This window comes from Camelus bactrianus, chromosome 1 (assembly GCF_048773025.1).
Source record: "Camelus bactrianus isolate YW-2024 breed Bactrian camel chromosome 1, ASM4877302v1, whole genome shotgun sequence".
Classification (NCBI taxonomy): Eukaryota; Metazoa; Chordata; class Mammalia; order Artiodactyla; family Camelidae; genus Camelus; species Camelus bactrianus.
The window spans coordinates 63440881-63461918 of NC_133539.1; the positions used below are offsets into that span (position 1 = coordinate 63440881).

Below are 21038 nucleotides of genomic sequence, written 5' to 3' on the forward strand. Positions count from 1 at the left end.
TTATTTTGTCATATAGAAAGCACTATTGTAACATAAGGAATTTAAACAGAAGGATTTAAGCAACTTTTTAAAAGCAGTTTTTAAAAAAGCCAAATGTGTAATGTTACATTTTTAGTACAGTATTTTTATTAGAAAAATAGTGTAGGATGCCTCAAATTTACTTAATGTATTCTCTTGCAAAAATAAATTGCAGTTCAAAATTGTTGAGATATATTGTATTCATGGATAGTAAAGAAAGTCTTTTGCTGACATGGTTATTATGGACTAGTGGGAAAGGTACTTGTCACACAAAAAGATAAAATGGAAACCGTATAGTTAGTTATCCAGTATTGACTATGTTGATTTAAATACTTTAGCTAGAGAATTTAAATTGTAGAAGACAACTGTTTAGAAACGTGAATGTTTAAGTTCCAAATTTAAGGAGCAGTCGGTTTGAGCTTCATCTAATGCAATGCCCTCCCTAAATTGTGCTTTTACGATACAATATAATGTAATATTCTTACTATATTTTCCTGTTATAGAAAATTGCTTTATGGAGTAAATGAAATTGCTGTGAAAGTGCCTTCAGCTTTTAAGCTTCTAATTAAGGAGGTAAGACGATTGTACTTGTCTCAACATTTGTGATCAGTAGGTTTGTCAATTGAAAAGGGCCAGCATTTAAGTAATAAGAAGGTATTCTTGGTTTTTTGCTTCCTAACTTCTCTTTGCTTATTTTTTCACTTGGAAGGTCAGAAAGATATTTCTCTGGTAGATCAATAATTCAGGGCGTGGTTATTGTTTTAATTTTTTTGCTTTTCTTGTCTGTAGATTTTTTTTTTTTTACTCAGGAAGTTGTACACCTAAAACTCGCCCTATTTTACAGATGTATACACCTGTCTTTTCTTTTCCCCTACTAATTTAAAAAAACAATTTATCATGTTTTTTTCATGCGGCACACTGTTGGGAACTAGGCATCATGCCAGAGGTTTGGAACAAAAAACGTTACGTGATAAGGACGTTGAGGAACTTGTCTTTTAGCCCGAGAGGAATGCATGTCGGTAGTTTTACTGTAGTGACTGTTCAGTTGTAAGGCCGTGGAAGGGGTGTGAATAAAGGATTGTGAAGGCTCTCCAGCCTTCCCTCTGATTTGGGGCTAAAGATTAATAATTAGCTGTGTTGGGTGAATACTTTTAGTAGAAGTTACTGATTGTTTTCCATCAGTTTCTGAGAGTGGCCATATAATGCTGCTTTAGAGCATAGCAAAGTGTAATGATTAGGAACTAGAAAGACTGGTTTGTAATGTGACTCCATCAGTAACTAGCTTTGATCATTTGAAGACCTTTCTCCCTGCTGCTCCTTTCTTGGTAAAACTGGAGTCAGTCCTTTCTAGTGCTCATTTGATTTTTAAGTAAAATGGGACTATATATGTAAAAGTGCTTTTTGAAAAGTACAGAAGCATCAGTTTTAAAACTTTGGGGGGTTATTAATAAATTGATAAAATACCATAAAATTTGAGTAAACAAAGTCCATTTTCAGGACTTCCTTTTTTTTTTTCATTCAGGTTTTAACCCTTAATTATTTCCTTAGAGAAAGCAAAACAGTATAACTTATCTCATGTTTGTCTTCTCTTTGGACTCTAGTGAACCTTTGACTTACAAGTAAATTATTGTTCCAGTTCATAATAAGTAAACATCTGTTCCATTTGGTTAAAAGTTTTGTATTGTTTAGCAGCACATTAACTATTGGAAATAAGTGTATTTTATTGCTAAAGCAGAATGAAGAACAACTAAATTTACACTCTTTAGCTGTTTCTAGCTGAATGTGTATTTGGGTTTGGTATGAATCTAAATGGATGCAAGTAATTCAAATTAAGCTTATGTTTTTTAATTTTTTTTTTAAAGGTAATGTCTTTTCCTACTTTTTGAGTAGTTATATGTTGCCCTAGCACACTGTAGAGCTTATCCTGTGGTATCTTGTTGGTTATTTCTTAAATCTGTATGGTAATACAGATTTCTTTCAATTTGACTAAAAAATCTTGTTTTTTAGGTTCTCAACCCATTTTACATCTTCCAGCTGTTCAGTGTTATACTCTGGTGCACTGATGAATACTATTACTACGCTGTAGCCATTGTGATTATGTCTTTGGTATCAATTATAAGCTCGCTGTATACCATTAGAAAGGTAAGTCTCATTTATTATGGGTTTCACAACTATATTTGTATTTTTTAATAACATGTACGATGTATAGAATGCTCCTTGGTATAAAGTAAGTACGCAATACAGTTATTCTTCTAGTTATGTGAGAATGTACTCCCTTTCCCTCCTTTTTTGAAGTGGGGAAAGGCAGATGCTTTTTAAAGTCAGAGTGTCACTTGACGGCTTCAAGGCTGAAGGGATCTATAATTGCTTCTCTTAGACTGCAATACTGGAGGGCTGATTCTGCTGTTTTCAGGGCTTGTCTCATTAAAGTGCTTCTTATTTTATCTTGAGCTAAAACATTGAATAATCTTTGAATTTTTTGGTCTTGACATTTTTAAAGGCAGAGTAATATTCATTTATTATATTAGCTTTCCTTATTTTATATTACCCTTGCTTTGTAATATCTTGAAGAGTGGGTTTATGTTAACTAGTTAAAATTTTTTCTTTCCTGATTCAGCAATATATTATGTTGCATGACATGGTGGCAGCTCACAGTACTGTGAGAGTTTCAGTTTGCAGAAGTGAAGGTAAGTACTTCAGGTTGCTGTTGGAAAAATAAACCAAAAAAGATGTCTACTAAACACTAATGTGTAAGCAAGCCCAGTGTATTATACATATTCACTCATTTCCATAAGAAATAAAAATGTGTTTAGGTTTGAAATCATATCTCTATATCAAATTCATTCATTTCTGTCAAATTGTATATTTATATAATGTGATAGGTACTACATTAGGCTTTTGAGATGCAGTGGTTAACTAAGATGGACATAGCCCTTGCTGGCACTGAACTGCAGTCTAGTTGGAAAGACAGATGGTGAACAGACACAATGAAGTGTGATAAAAGCTATGATAGGGAGAGGTCAGGGAACTTAGAGAGAGCTGATTTACTGCAGGTGTCAGGGATGGCTTCTTTGAGAAAGTATTTTTAAGTGGTTGAGTTAGCCAGGTGAAAGGTAGGTGAGAAGGTGGTAAGGTCAGGGTGAGAGAGGGAGAGAAGAGGGTTTTAAGTGCTCAGAGGCCTAGAAATTAGAGAGTTTGGTCATTGTAATAACTGAAAGAAATTCAGGGTCGCAGATGCAGCAACTAGATGGTGGACAGCCTTCTAAGGCCTGTTCAGGAATTTGGACTACTCCAGGTGCAGTGGAAAGCCATTGAGGGGTTTTAGCAGGAGAGTGATAGGATCATACTTGCCTATTTGAAAAAAATCATTCTGGCTGCCATGTTCAAACTGGTTTAGAAGAGAGTAACGTTGAAGGCATGAAATGGATCAAGGTGAGGGTTGTAGAGATGGAGAGTAGTGAGATGGGTTTGAAAGATACTTAAATGTGGGCATTGTAAAAGATTTGATGATTCATTGGCTGCAAGGTGGTAAGAGTGGAGTCAGGCTCGGGGGATGGGTGTTGGTGTCAATTAGATAGGGAACACTGGAGGAGAAGCTGGAGTGTAGGGAAGGATAATGTTTTGGACATGTTAGTTTGTCTGGTGAGGCAGTGAAGAGGTAAAAGGAGATAAAGGGGAAGCAGCACAGTGTCATGGGCCTTGGAGACAGTAGCCACTTTATCAAGAAAACCAAGTCATTCTGCATTCTTTTGGCTTAGTGTACTACATCCAAGTGTAAACCCAGTTTGGCCTTAGCAGGTTGCTTCCTTCCTTGTGCTACTTGGTCACTTGCTACTTTAGCTGGGAACATCTGCCTCCCCTAGCTGCAGCCTTAGTGGTGCTCCTCCCCTCCCAACTCTGCCACTGCCAAAGGTCCTGGGGATGCTAGGACAGGTGTACTGGGCAGTGTGTCTTCCTTGCCCCTTTGCATAGTCCAGCCCTTCACTGATACTTAGTTTCTTGGTACACCTCGGAGGGTCAGAATTTCAAGTGGCGTTAAGGCAGTAAGAGTCAAGTTTTTAAAATAAGGGATCTCATTAAGAAATGAAGATTATTATACTTACTATGTGTTAAATAGCATTAGAATTCTTTAAGTTGTTTGCTCATAGCTTAGTAAACCACCTCTACCTTTTTTTTTTTTTTAAGAAAAGAGTGTCCTACAGGCTAACATCACAAATGGTAGTTTTCTCCTCACCCATCTTTGCTTACAAACTAGTGTCAGTCTCTTCTAACCATAGTTTAATAAAATATGGGGTGGGGGTAGAATGAGAGAGAAAATGCCCAAGTATAAGGTCACCTTTTATTTGGGAAGCTCTTTTAAAAAAGTATTTAACTAACTTGGATATAATACATAAATTTCTAAGGAAATGATGAACTAGGTAAGAAATTAAAGTTCAGTTTATTTTATAAATTTGTTTTAAATAATATCTAAAGTATTTTGGGACTATTTTAGGAATATTGAGAAGACAGTGAGACATTATGGGTAGCAACAAGAAAAAGAATGCTGGTAAAAAAAGAGTTCCAATGCTGTTATCTGTTTCCATGGCATTATAGAAATCTGAGTTTATTTACCTATTGCAGGGCATCCCCTGTGTGGACTCATTGTTCGTTTACTCACAGAGCTGATAGCTGAGGCTGACAACCACCACTGTAATGAGTGCTGAAGCTTCCCACCTGTTAGGTTAGAGGGGACTTGGCATCACCAGTGTGCAATTGGCATCCTCCCTGGGGACAAACTAGCTGACACACTTAAACACCATGCTTTGTTAGCTAAAGGAATAATACTCTTATTTGTCAAAATTTTTCATCTATTGAGATTTTCCAATTGAACTCCATCCTATTTTTAACATCTTATTGCAATCAGGTGACCTTTGGACAGATCTTTGTTTGCTGTATTTTTATTCCAAATTAAAGGATATTCTTTTCAGACTTTTCTTTCTTCTTCTTTCTTTAATTCCAGAAATAGAAGAGATCTTTTCTACAGACCTTGTGCCGGGAGATGTCATGGTCATTCCATTAAATGGGACAGTCATGCCTTGTGATGCAGTACTTATTAATGGTACTTGCATTGTAAATGAAAGCATGTTAACAGGTAAGCTAAATTAAATGAGTAAAAACGAGATGAGTTATTTATAACGATATTAGGGTTAAGTAGTTACTGACTAAGCTATGTCAAAATTAACTACGCTGTTCGTGTCCTTTACTCATGAATGTCATGAATGTGATAGATACTGGAGATTTTTTTTTTATTCTGAGTGAACCAAATTCTGCATTATACTCAACTGTGATACTAAAGCACAGTGCTGGTGTTCACTGCGTCTCTTGTCCTGCTTTTGTCCATTCTTTTGAAAATGAGGAAATGATTTATAGTAAGGGAAGATGAAAGAAATGCTTTGCCCGCAGAGATTTCAGCATATTTAATTCTCACTTTGATGTGCAAAAGTGGGAATAGAGAGTTGATGTTTTTCTTAAATTGTGGGAAAATAGACTTTAAAATAACTTCCCTTCGGCAGTTCACAATCTGGAGGTAGAGCTTTGTATCTTTTTATCACATAACTAATTTTTTTATTGTCATAGTCAATCTGGCAAGAAAGTGATTCCTATATAATACATTTTTGAACTGTTAAGAGTCTGTCTTAAAACACACTCATACACATAAATATCCCCACGCACCTGCTGCCTTTGACACAAGAAGTGTGAATGCTACAGAGCATTACATTTTAATGTTAAAAAGAATTTGGCTGTTGGTTACTGTTGGAGAGAATACTGTACTCCTGCCTTGCTCAGTTGCCTGTTCTCTTCCTACTTGTGTGTGTGTGTGTGTCTGTGTGTATGTATCTGTGTGTGGCAGGGTGGGGGTGGTTAGGAGGAGGAGATCATCATATGTTGTGTGTGCTTGGGGTTGCAGAATACTTCCCGAGTTAGTTCTAGAGGTACCAGAACAGGTGCTGGGGTGACAGCAACAACCTCGTCTTCTTATTTGAAGCGTGTTTCAATTATTTCCAAATGTTTACCTTTGAGTCACAGATCACTTCAGGAATTACCGTAGAAGACAAGATTTGATATTTCTGGGTAAGGAAATTGATAGACAAAAAGCTAATTGATTAGGCTATGTCATTCACATGGGAGGACTCAACTATTGTCGATAGTATGATAACATTTAGGGTATTTAACAACTCAATATTTGTGTGTTTGATACTGATTTCTATGCTTTAATTTATGATTTTTTTTTTAAAGGAGAAAGTGTTCCAGTGACAAAGACTAATTTGCCAAATCCTTCAGTGGACATAAAAGGAATGGGAGATGAATTATATAATCCAGAAACACATAAAAGACACACTTTGTTTTGTGGGACAACTGTTATTCAAACTCGTTTCTACACTGGAGAACTTGTCAAAGCCATAGTAGTTAGAACAGGTAGAAAACATTTAATCTATTCTTGCATGGTTTAGTATGTTTGTTGCCTATTGAATGTTTAAAAAGAGATTTTGTTTTGGGAGATAATCCTCATTTTCTTATAAAAATACTGTATAGTCATTTTCTTCTTTAATTTTTTTTAAAAGGATTTAGTACTTCCAAAGGACAGCTCGTCCGCTCCATATTGTATCCCAAACCAACTGATTTTAAGCTCTACAGAGATGCCTACTTATTTCTACTATGTCTTGTGGCAGTGGCTGGCATTGGGTTTATCTACACGATTATCAATAGCATTTTAAATGAGGTATGTATGTGTGTGGGAGCCTTAATTATCACATGTGGCTGTTGAGGATTTGAAATGTGGCTAGTGAGATTGAAAAACTAAAATTTTAATTTAATTTAAATTAATTTAACTGGGAAAAAAAAGCCATATGAGACCTGTAGCTATTATATTAGAAAGTGCAGATATAGAATATCATTATAGCAGAAAGGTTTGGTTGGCTCTGGTTTAGATGGTCTACTTGCTCTCTTGTGACTTAAAAAAAGGGAGGGGTGATCATATACCGAAGGCTTTCTTTTTTCTTTTTTTAATCTCTGATGTATATGGCATTAAAATTATTTGTAGTTACTGAATTGGAGGTATTTCTAAGGGACCTTGTCAAATTTCTCTTTTCTGTCCCCTGTAGAGGCTGGCGTAGTAGTAAGAGTCAATATCTGACAAATGTTTGTTGAACTTTGAAGTGTGTAGTGTATGAAGTATGTAGGGCTATTAAAATAAGATTCTCTTTAAAAATAGCTCTCATTCCAGAGTCTGTTGACAATTCATTGAGCTTCCTATTTTGCAGAATCTCTAAAGGGAAAAAAATTACAAATGGTTAATAGATGTATATACATACACACTTATTATGTATGAAATTGAAAATGGCCTACAGATTTTTCACTAAAGAAACACCCACATTAGATTAGTAAATATTTAATATTGGGGTCCTGACATTTATTTTTATGTTAATTTTAGGTGGAAGTTGGGGTGATAATTGTTGAGTCCCTCGATATCATTACAATCACCGTGCCGCCTGCGCTTCCTGCTGCAATGACCGCAGGTATTGTGTATGCCCAGAGAAGACTGAAAAAAGTGGGTATTTTCTGCATCAGTCCCCAAAGGATAAACATCTGTGGACAGCTGAATCTTGTTTGCTTTGACAAGGTTGGTTCAGTTTAATTATCATTCTCAAAGGTCACTTTGTAGCTTTTAAATATTCAGGTTAATGGTTTCTGTATTCTTTATGAGCTAATTTGCACAGATTTTTTTTGAATATTTCTTTAATTTTCCTCTTTTTCAACTTATTTGGCACATGTATCTTTGTATATTTCTTCTCATTTTTTTCAATGTTTAATACTTTGTATATTATATATTTGCCCAAATCTACAGTTGACGGACCATCCGTATCCAACATTATGCCTTGCGGTGGTGGTAGTAGTGAAAGTTAGCTGCTCTTTCATGTTTTTAACAGAATGGGCTCCGTACAGGTTTTGACTGGAATGTTCTTGCTATTAAGCATATACGTTTCACGTTCGCTCTGTGACTTTACTGAATGTGTTTCAGATTGTGAAGGACGGTGATTATTTGATTTTATGTGAAAATGACAAGTTTTGTACCTGTATGACATGTACCTTGCCTCTTACAAAGGGGTCTCCTTTCCTCACCTGGAATTAGTTTTCCTCAAAGTTTAAAGAATTAAACCTTGACCAAAAAACCTTTCATCTGACTCTTTGTGGGTAATTGATATAAGAATTAGATTTTTATGCATCTTCTGTATTAAAGAAAAAAAGATGTATTTTACTAAAAACAATAAAAGGTCATATCCCATGGCTATGTTGCATATTGATCTGTTCAGAAAGTTTCACTTAGGCTTCTCTTTTTTGGAAATGTATTTAAAAATTTTAAGCTAACCCAGAAGTGGACAAAAAGATACAAGTATCATAAAGTCTCATTTGCCCATTATCCATCTTAAACAGTTACTAGCAGTTTGTTAATCTTACTTCATCTGTCCCCTCATTTTGAAGGTGCCAGTGTCAGATGTTATTTTATCCATATACTTCAGTATCTCTAGAAGGAAGATAAGCTGTTCAAAAAAAAAAGAAATTACCACAATACCACTGTCACTGCTTACTAGACTTAAAAGTAACAATTCCTTGGTATTGTCTAATATCCAGCTCATATTCAGATTTCCCTGCCTTTCTCAAAGATATTTCAAATTTTTACAATCTGTGTTTTCAGTCAGAGTTGAAATAAGGATTGCATTGGTTATAATTAATCTGTGACTGTAGCTTGTCTTGCCTCTTATTTCCAATTGTCTTATTGAGGAAATCGGGTTATTTGCAACCTGAATTTGGCTGATTGCATCTCTTGATTTCATGTAACTGGTTCCTCTTCCTTTTTGGCTCCCGGTGCCCTAGTCTCTCCCTCCTTGTTGGCATCCTTTATTGATTGATAGGTTGATTGGTACGTTCCACTGTTTGTTTAATGATAAAAGCACATAAATATACAGTTCTACACATACCTCCCCCAACCCTGCCTCACTCACATAGAGGAACCATACCGTAAGGAGCATTCTACACTCTTTTCCCCACTTTTTGTCCTGGAAGTTATTCTGTCAGTACACAGAGATTTTACTCATCCCTTGGCCTCCTCCCACTTTTAACAGCTATCTAGTACTCCATTGTGTAGATATAATGTAGTTTTTCATGATTTTTTTGTTTTTGGAGGCATTAGCTACACTTTGTAAATGTGTGCTTTTTTTTTTTTTTAAATAGACTGGAACTCTTACTGAAGATGGTTTAGATCTTTGGGGGATTCAACGAGTGGAAAATGCACGGTAATTATTAGCTAAACTAGATCACTTATTAGTTACTTTTTAATAAATATTTTTATATATGAAACATTCAAACATATAGAAAATAACATAACAGACAGCTGAGATTAAACAGTTGACATTTTGCCATATTTGCTTCAGATCTCTTTTAAAAGATTTCAAACATTTACAGGTATCGCTAAAGTCTTAACCTATTTATTTCTCCATCTCTATTATCTATCATTCTGAGGTTGTGTTATTATCTCTCCATGTTTTTATATTTTTGCTTCATATATATCTTCCTACAAACAAGGTCTATAAGTAAATATACGCAACTAATCTTTACTGTACATGTTTTTGCTGCCTTTCTGCCTCTTAACATATATAGAGATCGAGTTTATTAATCTTAACTGTTGTTTAGTGTGCTATTAAGTGATTAAATTATAATATTGTTCTTCAGCTAAGGGACAATTTCATTTATTCTCCCTTTTCCCTTCCACTTTCACAAACAGTGCTGCAATTAAAATTCTTAGGGGCACAAATTCCGTGGGCATGTGGTTGAGTTTCAGTAAACTAGCTTCTTTAAAGTATCAGTGCTGGGTCACACAGCACACGCGTGGCTACCGCTCTAGTAGGTGTTGCCTAGCTGCTCTCTGAGTGATGGTGCAGAGTCACGCTGTCTCCTTCAGTGGGCTCCACATCCTGGACAAACTCAGTACTGTCAGATTTCTCGTTTTCCCAGTGAGAAGATGGAGAAATACCAGATGATATCTCACTGTGGTTTTGTTTGCAGTTTTTTCATTACTTACAAATTTGAGTGTATTTGCATGTTTTTGGAAGGAGGGTCATTTAACATTCTTCTCTGTATTGTCAGTTTATATCCCCATTTTTGGGTGTGTGTGTTGTTTGTCTTTTTTTAGTCCCTTGTTAGAAGTACTTTGCATTTTCTGGGTGGTAATCTTTTTCAGTACTATCCATTGCAGAAATAGTTCACCAGTTTCTGTCTCATCTTTTTACCTTGTTTTTGTTGTCTTTTGATGCTTAGAAGTTTTACTAATACAGTTGTGTTTTTGTCAGTTTTTTCCTCCTAAAAGTTTGTGGGATTCTGGTTTATAGTTTAAGAGACTGTTGTTTGGTTCATGTAATATTAGAGTTGTCATCTTCTTGGTAAATTGTATGTCACATTGTGACCTTCTTTATCCCTAATAATGCATTTTTGCCTTAAATTCTGTGTCGTCTAATACTTATATAGTTACACACCAGCTTGCTCTTGCCTAAGGTTTCTCTAGTGTATCTTTTTTCCATCTCTGCTTTCCAATCTTTCTGTACCATTGTGTTCACATTTATTGTAATTTCAGGTATATTTGAAATCATTTCTCCCATCCCTCACTCCAGTTCCCTATACATTTTCTCATATTTCTCTCATTTTCCTCACAATTTATGCATCCTAATCTTTTACTAGTCCTCAAGTTATTCATATTCATATTTAGAGCCAAAGTCCATGGATGTCTTTATTGGTTTCTAAACACCCCAGAAACCCATGGATTGTAGACTGCTTTTAATTTGATTATTCCCCTCCCTTCTTATATGTACCTGCTACATAACATTTTGTGATTATGATTTTGGTTTTCTACAGTCTGCATGCTAAGATTTACCTAGGTTTACAAACATCTTTGCTAACAATTGCTTCTTGTATCCCATTCCTCTGGATTTAAATTGTCATTTTCTGTAACTACATTCATTAGTAGTTCTTTGTTTTGTTATCCCCCTTCAACGATGGTGTAACTATATAGATTCCTAGGTTGACAGTTGTGTTCCCTCAGTGCCTTGAAAGCGTTATTCCATTTCTCCTGACTCCTTTTGTTATTGCTGTTGAGAAGTCTTAGTCTTCTCTAGTAATTTCTTTTCTCCTTTGCTGTTTGAAAGGTATTTCCTTATGCTTGATTTCTGCAATTTCACCATCATCTTTCTGTTTGTTTGTGTAGGACCCATTTTACTTCCTGATTCCAAGGATTCATTTCATAAATTCCAGAACATTTACAGCCTCTTTCTATTCCATTATGGCTTTTCCCCCATTGTTTGTTTTGTCTCCATCTGGGAATCCTAACCATATCCTGCACAAGAAATTTCATTTGGTTCTTTCCAAATCTGCCTCTTCCCGCCATGGTGTCTAATTCTTTTCCTAAGTCTGTAATTTTAAAATGCCTTCTTTGCATTCTTTCAGACTGCCATTCTATTATCTCAAGTTTATGGGATTCTAATTCTGTCTTTGTTGGGCCTGCCTGTTGAGTCTTGAGAATTGTTTCCTGGTTCGTTTTCAACTTATAGACTCATCCTTAGCAGGATTTTTCTGTGAGGCTCCTTTGTGGCTGTGTTGTGGGAGCTCCTCCCCTAGGAGTTTTGACTTTCCTTGGCCAAAAGCATTGTCAGTGGAGCCAGACAAATTTTGATGTTACTTTCATAACTTGGGGATTTCTGGACTAGGCAGTAGTGAATAATCAAGTCCAAATCCCATCCTGAGTAGTGTATTGGTTGAGTTTAGACCCTAAAACTGAACCTCCTGTCTTTGAATCCTTACTTTGCCACTTATATGCTGTGACTTGACAAGTCATTTAACTGTTCTGCTTCAGTTTCCTCATCTATATATAATGGGGATAATAAAACACCTTTCTGTGGTATAAAGGATGAGGTGAGTCAAATATATTTAAAGTTCTTAGAACAGTGCCTAATGCATAGTAGATATTATATAGATGTTAACTATTTTCCTGAGCTTTGGGTGGGGCAAAAGAGATACGCTTATTCTTAGTTATGCCTTTGGGTCTATAGATAACAGACCTGAAAAGGCCTGTTAGAATGTTGTCTTCAGTCTTGGGGTTTATGAATCTGACTCAGTGTATTTTCTGTTTAGTTTTCTTTTGCCAGAAGAAAAGGTTTGCAGTGAGATGTTGGTCAAGTCTCAGTTTGTTGCCTGTATGGCTACTTGTCATTCACTTACAAAAATTGAAGGAGTGCTTTCTGGTGACCCACTTGATTTGAAAATGTTTGAAGCCATCGGATGGGTAAGTTCAGTGTTTTAAAGTACAAGTAACTTTAGGAAAATAGTAAAAAACTCATTTACAGAAGGATTGTTTCTTCAAGTTGTTTTGACGATAGTCTATTTTGTACCATAAAAGGAAACTACATAATTTCTAGAGATACATCGCTGAGAGTTATTTATGATTGTGTAAAAACTCTGTTGTAGTTAAATTGATTCATTCAAACAGCCTTTAATAGAGGATGACCTGCTCAGGCCCCCGCTTTATGTTTACAAGAGAAAGCGGGTGTCAGTATCTTGGGACCATAAGCCTGAGTTAGTAAGATGATCTCAGTGGCAAAACTCATTGGCCATAGGTAAAATGTATAGAGTGGTCCTGTGTCTTTGGTGTTCTTTTGTCACCGTCTTTACTTCCTGTGTCCTTACACACACACACACACACACACACACACACACAGGTTTGTTTGTTTACAACTTCCTTCTATTTGTTGTGCCATTGATAATTTTAGTTTCTGAGTGCTTACTTATATTTTCTGTTTCCATTTTACAGCATCCAGTTCTTTTATAGATGTAATCATAGTTTGTTTTTCAAGTTCCCTTCTTCTTTCTAATTTATTTATTTTCTCTGGGTCAGGTTTTCTACCCACGTTCCTACACTTAATCTTTTCCTTCATGCCTTTTTTTTTTTTTTTAATTCAGGTATCATTGACATCTCCTTCGTGCTTTTTGGTTTTCATTATACATCTTTTTTTTTATTGCACATTTTAATTTTCATTTATTAAAAATTTTTTTTTTGTGTGGGGGAAGGAGGTAATTACGTTTTTATTTATTTATTTGTTTGTCTTGGAGATACTGGGAATTGAACCTGGGACCTTGTCCATGCTATGCGTGTGTTCTACCACTGAGCTATTACCGCTGCCTCTCCCTGCCCCCATTATACATCTCAATGGTACTTTCATACATAAGAATGAAGGTGTGATTTGATAATTCTGGGTAGCTGCAGCAAGGTTTTTATCCTTGCCCATATGTATGTTGGTCTATTTTCCTGAGAAGTGCCTTCCCTGAATGGGAAGGCTGACTGGGGCAGCTTGTTGTATGTGGAGGATGGGGCCTCAGCAGCAGGCATTCTTCAGTTTTAGGGGAGCAGAAGTAGTTTTTGCTCTCCCCACCCACTCCCCCCAATGCTTGCACAAGCAGGACTGTACTCTGGAATGCTGCCCTGCCCCTCATATTAGCATCCCTTCATCCTCTCGGGGAGGTAGTATATATCTGGAGCATGACTCCTGGGTTTTTGGGTTTTTTTACTTTTTTTGCTTTGCTCAGCTATTCTGGCTGATAAGAAATGTTCCCACCTCTCCTGTGTGTCCTTTTGTGTTTATTCCGGCTACTGTGTCCTTCATTGCTATATCCATCAGTATCTCAGTTTTCCTTTGTCTCCTCTCCCTGCTTTGCTTTCTGTTTACTTTGACAGGGTTATTTCTTCTTTTGTGTCCTGTTAATACTTTGAAAGGGAGGGAGATGAATGAAGAAGTACTCTGCCATCTTCTAAAGGCCTACAATAAATACTTATCAAATTTAATTCCCCAAAGGAGGCCCACTTCATTATAAAGAGTAAAACAAAGTAGAGCTGGTTCATCTCTGATAATCTCTACAGCTTTTCTCCAACTGAATAGATTTTTAGTAGATTTATTGTGTGTATGTGAATATTTAAAAAATGGGTTAAATAAGTAAGTTTGTGTAATAGCATGCTTTTTTTAACTCTGAGATGCTTTGATGCTTGATTTTATAGGGTGTCTGGAATATTTTCATACAACTGGGCACTACTGTTGTTTGATGTGATTGATGCCATGTAAGATACACCTCAATTTCAGAGCTGTTAAAATATTTCTTAAGGATTGTGTAAAATGGGCTACTTGGACATAGCTCTCTTCCCCATCATTTTCCCACTGATGATTTCTTCACTTATAGAGTCACATTGGTTTATGCATCTCGTATATATGTATTTAATTCAAATTTTTGATTGGAGTTATACGCCAAAAATTCTTTTTAAATTAAATTTCAAATGGGTTGTAGTAGTAGTACATTAATTAGAAGTGTTCAAGTGGGAAAACTGCATTCACATCTTTGTACGTCAGTGTGCTCTTGCCCAGTGATTCTACTAACCCTATCTGAGCTCCATGTATTTCTGAATCCTGTTCTGTTAGCAGAAAGGAATCCCTGGATGATAGACTGACAATTTTTTGGAACTGCAGGGACTTTCTGTACTTTGCTGCACTAGTCTGAACTAGTCTCTCAACCTAACTGGTTGTAGGAGCAAAATTTCTCTATTTCTTTATTCCACTTCTAACTTCTGCTCCCCTCTCCCATGGGTTGTGAGGACTTTAACTAGCTTTGTTTATATTTTGTTTTACTTATGTTAATGATCTAGTAGTGCTCATTTATTCCCCGGACACCCTTTTCTTTTTTTTTTAACACTTCGCTGAAGATAGCCAGAATGTTTCATTTTAAAGTGGAACCAGTAAATTGAATTTTATGAATCAGTGCTTTGAATATTTTCCTTTCAGATTCTGGAAGAAGCAACTGAAGAAGAAACAGCACTCCATAATCGAATTATGCCCACTGTGGTTCGTCCTCCAAAACAGCTGCTTCCTGAATCTACACCTGCAGGAAACCAAGAAATGGTGCGGAATCACTTCAAGCTAGCTGATACTGTTGGCACTCATGTTTTGTCCTCATTTTGAAATACTGCTGGAAGATGAAATCATATTCTTTTGTTCACCTCTAATGCAGATATGAATGTCTTTGTTGCATTGATCAGAAACTATGCCTGGTGTGTTGCAGGCATTCTTTGTAAAACATTGAGATTTAATTCTTAGTACTCTTTCTTTTCATTCCTATTTACTGAGCAGTTAGTGCCTTGTGATTTAGATACATGACAATGAAGCCTTTTAAAGTGCATCTGTATTCCTAGGATTTAATAAAAAGAATATGAGAGGCTTTATTTTTAGGTTAATTTTTACATATGTTCCACTTAGTTTATTTTAGAACTTAATATGTTAATATTTCTAGGATAGCAGAATGTTTTAAAATACTCAAGCATGTACTTTTTAGAAATGGGAGGTGGTAGAGAAGCAAACTTGAAACCTGACTTTGAAATATTTAGAGTTCTTTGCTATTTTCCAAATAATGTTTTGTGGATGTATAGTTAAAATTTTTTTTAACTTGAGTGTATTAATGGACTTAATCTGTACAATTACTTTTTTCTTTTTGTCTTATTTTTAGGAGCTGTTTGAACTTCCAGTAAGTGAAGAATATTTGTTTCCTAAGTATATCTTTAAAAAAATTTTTTTTAATTGAGGTATAGTAGATATGTATATTTTAAGCCTTAAAAAATAATAAATGCTTTGTGCTTCTTTTGAAATTACGTAGGCTGTTTATGAGATAGGAATTGTTCGCCAGTTCCCGTTTTCTTCTGCTTTGCAACGTATGAGTGTGGTTGCAAGGGTGCTGGGGGACAGGAAGATGGACGCCTACATGAAAGGGGCTCCGGAGGCCATTGCCGGGCTTTGTAAACCCGAAACAGGTAAGGAGGCAGCTAGGCTTTGAGTGAAATTCTGGTATTTGTGTAAGCTGTGGTCACAATTGTAACAGTGACCTTTATTTTCTCCTTTTTAAAAGTTCCTGTTGATTTTGAAAAAGTTTTAGAAGATTACACGAAACAGGGCTTCCGTGTGATTGCTCTTGCACACCGAAAATTGGAGTCAAAACTGACATGGCATAAAGTGCAGAATATTAACAGGTGAGGTTGATGAGTGGGTTTTCTACAGTTTTTCCAATAAGGCATCATTTTTGTTTCTATAGGTCTTGTACAGTAATTTATATTCAATTTATCATTTATTTACTAACTATATTGAATGTATGCAAATACATAACATTATGCAAGGTTTGTTTTCAGTGAGATAAAAGTACAACTCTCTGGAACTACTCTTAATTTATTTGTTAAATATTTATCAAGCGCCTGCTATGTGTCAGGCATATTCTAGGAACATAATTATGTTTTTGGTAAACATAATTAAATAGAAGTGTATTTTTCCCAAATGATCTACAGTTACTTCTTGGTATCTATAGGGGAATGGCTCCAGGATCTGCCGTGGATTCAACCATGGATCATATAGTACTGTAGTGTTTATTGAAAAAGCAGCCATACTTGCTTTTGCCCAGTGGTTGAAACAAGTGCTTATTTGGTCAGAGTATCATGAGTCACAATAACCATACCTCCCACCCCGCCCCCAAAGGTCAGATGGCCATTAGCAACATCACATTTACTTCCAGGTATAGCTGTGGGTTTCACGTTGCAGAATTGTCACTTTTACTGTAACCGGTATAGACCAACCTTTTGAAGATAACACTTTTGTTTAGGAAAATTTCATGGTGTATTTAGCATTTTGGAAGCAGAAAGAAATATTTATTGGCTCTCCTGCTAATTCTGCCTATGAAATAGACTCTTCTTCTCACTTTCCCCGCTGCCATAGTCTCTAATTTGGGGACTCAGCTCTTTTCTCCAGTCTTTACTGGGTCTAATCTGTGTGCCACACACTATGTCCAGAGAGAGCTATTTAATATTCAAATCTAATACCAGTCTTCTACTTGGAATTCTTATAAATGGCTCCCAGTCACCTTCTGGAGGAGTTCACTATCAGGGATGTGAATCAAGAAAGAAACAACAAACCACATACTTAATTTAAAAAAAGGTAAATGATGCAAACAGATAATCATCAGAAAAAGACCTACAGATAGCCACTGAACACATGAAAAGGGTAAGACAGTTCAGTTCTTGGGGAACTACAAAATTAAACCACAAGACATAACTTCTTAAGATATATAAAATTGAAAAGATTGGTAATATCAAATGTTAGTGAAGGTTTGAGAAAACTTTTAGCCACATACTGCTGCTATATACTATTATAAATTCATAAAGAACATGCCTAGTGCCTATCAAAATTTAAATTTGCTTGTACAGTTTGATCCAGCAAGTGCAGTTCTAGGAATCCCCTATAGAAGTATTTCTATGTGTGCATAAGGTTCATGTTTAAATAGTGTAAATAACATAATACTAATATGGTAGTGGTTAAATCATGAGCTATTAATACTTTGGTTAATTATTCCAGGTATGTCAAGTGAAAAGGGTAGGACAGTGTTTATAGTACATTCCTGTTTCTCTGGATGAGAACTAAAGGAGTGGAGTGGATAGCCAAATAACTGAAAGGAAAAACAACTTTAGGAAGTCTGCCTATTAAAACAGTATTTGGGGGATTTGGTCTAAGCAGGGACATTTCAAGAAAAAAAAAAAAAAAAAGAGCAGTAACCTAATGATCTGATGCATATGTGTGATTGGGAGCCACACATGTAAAAGATTATACCCTAATTCCTACAAAGGGCATATTAAGGTCTTTCTCCGTAAGTCTTGTCTTTTATCACTTGCTTCCCCCTCCCCCCCATAAGAATTGAATTGCCTGTGGTTTTGAGTCTGTCTTTCAGGCATCCCTCCATGCCTTGGATAGGCTGTTCCTTCTGCCCAGAATACCCTCTCAACACTTCTCTCTCTCTCTCTTCCCATTCTTCCTCATCTTTAAACCAAGACCTCTCTGTTTCCATTTTACTTGTAGGAACAGGTTTTGGCATTTCTCTTACAACTTGAACCTCTGTATCTTGAATTGAATATTGTACTATTCATTAACTAGAGGGCAAGATTTCCATGACCAATACATTCGTAGGAGAGTTGGAAACCAGCAGCAGCCAGAAGCTAGTATCTCACAGGAAAGTGGTAACAGAACTTTGATGCAGTAGTTTCACGTTGGTACAGCTTTGTGCTTTGAAATGCATTTTCATCTTGCAAGGCTTATTTCTCCTGTTACCACCAGCAGTATCATTTGTATTAAGTTTTCTAACTGTTCTGTAACATCGTTACCATCCACTGTATGTTATATAATTTCAAAGATGTTTAGGTTTCATTGTTGTTTACTTTAAGCACCTTTATTGTTGAATTGTGTAGAAAAACCACTTGGTTATTGCAAGTCTGAAATTTGGTCCCTAACCTCAAGCCCACCGCCCCCTCCTTCTCCATTGAAAAGAATATTTCTGTGATATAATTTTGATAGTTTTAGATTTCTTAAGAATGCAACTATCACTGGATAGACTTCATCTCCATTATAGTGCTGAAGCACATATTATTTTTGTACGATCTCTTTGCTTGCATGTCTGTTTCCCCACAAAAGGGTCTTGAGAGTAGAGAGCATGCCTTTTCATCTTTGACCTCCCAGTGACCAGAGTGGTACTTGGTGCATTGTAGATGCTCAACTATTTGAAGGAATAGCATCTTGATAAATATTGAATTTAATATTCTAAAAGATCCATCTGTGGGTCCTGAAAAAATCTCATTGTCGGACTGCTAATATTTTTTTTTTTATTATTCCAGGATCAAGAATTTGGTCATGAGTTTTATAAAATTCCTCAAAAACTTAATAATGAATCTAGTATAATAACTGTATCAAATCTGCTTGTGGTACAGTTTTTTCCTTTTCTCTTAACATTTAAATTAGGGTATGTTGTATAGGGGGCAGTAAAGAATAGATGTATTTTATGCTCATTCATTTGGTAGGTAGGATACAAGATAGTTACTCCTTAATACTAGAAGTGTTTAGTGCCTTACAGAGACACACATTTCTAAATGATCCTTATATGCCGATGTTTCTGGGGGTAAAGTTTAATTTTAAAATGTATTTCTTGGAAATTGTTTTGGCAGATTTAAATTTCTTGAGATTGAACTCATAAACTTACACATTATGGTTTATTTGGCATATAAAGTGTTTTAATTTGTAATTTATGATTATTTTAAATTGCCTTACCAACATAAAGTAAACAAATACCTATTCTCTTAACTAAACTATTATGTTAAAATTTCTTTTTCTGCAGAGATGCCATTGAGAACAACATGGATTTTATGGGGTTAATTATAATGCAGAACAAATTAAAGCGAGAAACCCCTGCAGTACTTGAAGATTTGCATAAAGCCAACATTCGCACTGTCATGGTCACAGGTTAGACTTCATGAAAGGACACAGAAAAAATTGACTGTGACTGTTAGAGTTCAAGTTATCTAATATTGAGGAATGATAATGATCAGTTAGTTATAAAAACGTTTAACTGTTACTCTATAGCTCCATCTAATACCATACTTATTAAAACTGTATAATTCAAGTAACTAAATTTGTTACATTGTGGCTCCATCTTACATTGTCCTATTTCAGCATTGAGTATTTTTCTGAGATGGAGGACAACTTTGCAGTACACTTTGGAGGTCTAGCAAATCTGTTTATAATAAGTATAATAGTGAAGGGCACACTGTAAATATTTAACTTTGCTCTTTTTTCTTCTCTCTTTAATCATCTATTTCTTTGAGTTATTTTACCTTGTCTTGTGTTAGTTATTTGTAGATTTGTTTTCTGTACTAGAAGATTCTTGAGAGTTAAGAATATATTTTACTTATTTTGAGATCTTCTATAATTTTTAGAACTGTGCCAGATACATGGAAAATGGTTAATAGATATATATTAGAATTATATTTTTGTATATAAGATAGTACGTTTATCATTGCTTGAATGTGTAATTGTGAAAATAGCTGTTTTTTTGGTTTGTTTCTTGACTGCTGCATCTAAATGATTCTCCAAGTGTTGTACTGTGGATAATATTATATAATTCCCATTTCTTAGCTATGTGAAATTGTGGCAGCTCTTAAGTTTTTTTTTTTTTTTTTCTTAACAAATAATCAGATTTAAGATATTCACTTAATGGCATTTATGTGTTCTGTAAGACATGTGGAGAAGGTCTGTGTACATTTTTATGTTTTACACTCTGAGGTCCATCTGATACCATACTTACTACCTGTAGCTCAAGTAACCAGATTTATTAGCATCCCAGCAATTCTTGGTTCTAATCATTCTGCTTCAAAGTACTTTCTGTCTGTATATCTCTTTGCCCTTGTTTTCCTGCCATGACAGAATATGGCTTTGTGTCCCAGGAGAGTCTGTCAGGTCACAGGAACACAGGCATGGAAATGGTGTGTGGGAATTGGGAGGAGAGACAATAGTGCCCTTCAGTTCTGGTAGCAGTGGGTGCCCTAAACCTTTGCTTGCTTCTCCCGTACATTTATATTTCCCTCTTTTGATCTTATCCTTATAGTGTCTTCAGTTCTTTCCTCATGACTGAAAAGTTATCTGTCTTGCTTCTCTTTATATCTTGTAAAGATTGTGTTCTTGTTACTTCACTTATCTTTTTGTTTTGTGTGATTTGGCTTTTGTAATTCACTTTTTTCTGTGAAACTACTCTCATATGCTTGTACAGACTACCTGTCACTCCTCAGTTATTTCAATAATATTTATTGAACATCTGCTCAGGTGCCAGGTGTTGAGTGGGTACCACTAGTGCGTGACTCAGAAAGATTGAGAATGTATTTTGCTTTAAAAATTGTGGGTGAGAATGTTCTAGTTAGCGTCTATGTGCTTGAATTCTTTGAGGCTTTCTTTGATATGTATGTCCTGATTTTATTATTTTTAAACTCTAAGAGTAAGGACCATAAATGACCAGATGACCCAAATGACCGTATCTTTATTTTGCCCAGC

At 35.6% G+C, this 21038-nt stretch overlaps 1 protein-coding gene across 5 annotated transcripts in view; it reads left to right on the top strand.

Moving 5' to 3' along the window:
* Positions 1–21038, top strand: part of ATP13A3 (ATPase 13A3) — a 73641-nt gene that overhangs the window by 24598 nt on the left and 28005 nt on the right. For all 5 annotated transcript variants that reach the window (XM_010959275.3, XM_010959279.3, XM_010959276.3 and 2 more), the window contains 14 exons: positions 522–591; positions 2026–2160; positions 2636–2705; positions 5018–5149; positions 6295–6474; positions 6621–6778; positions 7490–7678; positions 9289–9350; positions 12235–12385; positions 14925–15041; positions 15643–15660; positions 15790–15943; positions 16039–16159; positions 19333–19457. In XM_010959275.3, coding sequence (XP_010957577.1) covers positions 522–591; positions 2026–2160; positions 2636–2705; positions 5018–5149; positions 6295–6474; positions 6621–6778; positions 7490–7678; positions 9289–9350; positions 12235–12385; positions 14925–15041; positions 15643–15660; positions 15790–15943; positions 16039–16159; positions 19333–19457 — 1682 coding nt within the window. The remainder of the gene's footprint in view (positions 1–521; positions 592–2025; positions 2161–2635; positions 2706–5017; positions 5150–6294; positions 6475–6620; positions 6779–7489; positions 7679–9288; positions 9351–12234; positions 12386–14924; positions 15042–15642; positions 15661–15789; positions 15944–16038; positions 16160–19332; positions 19458–21038) is intronic.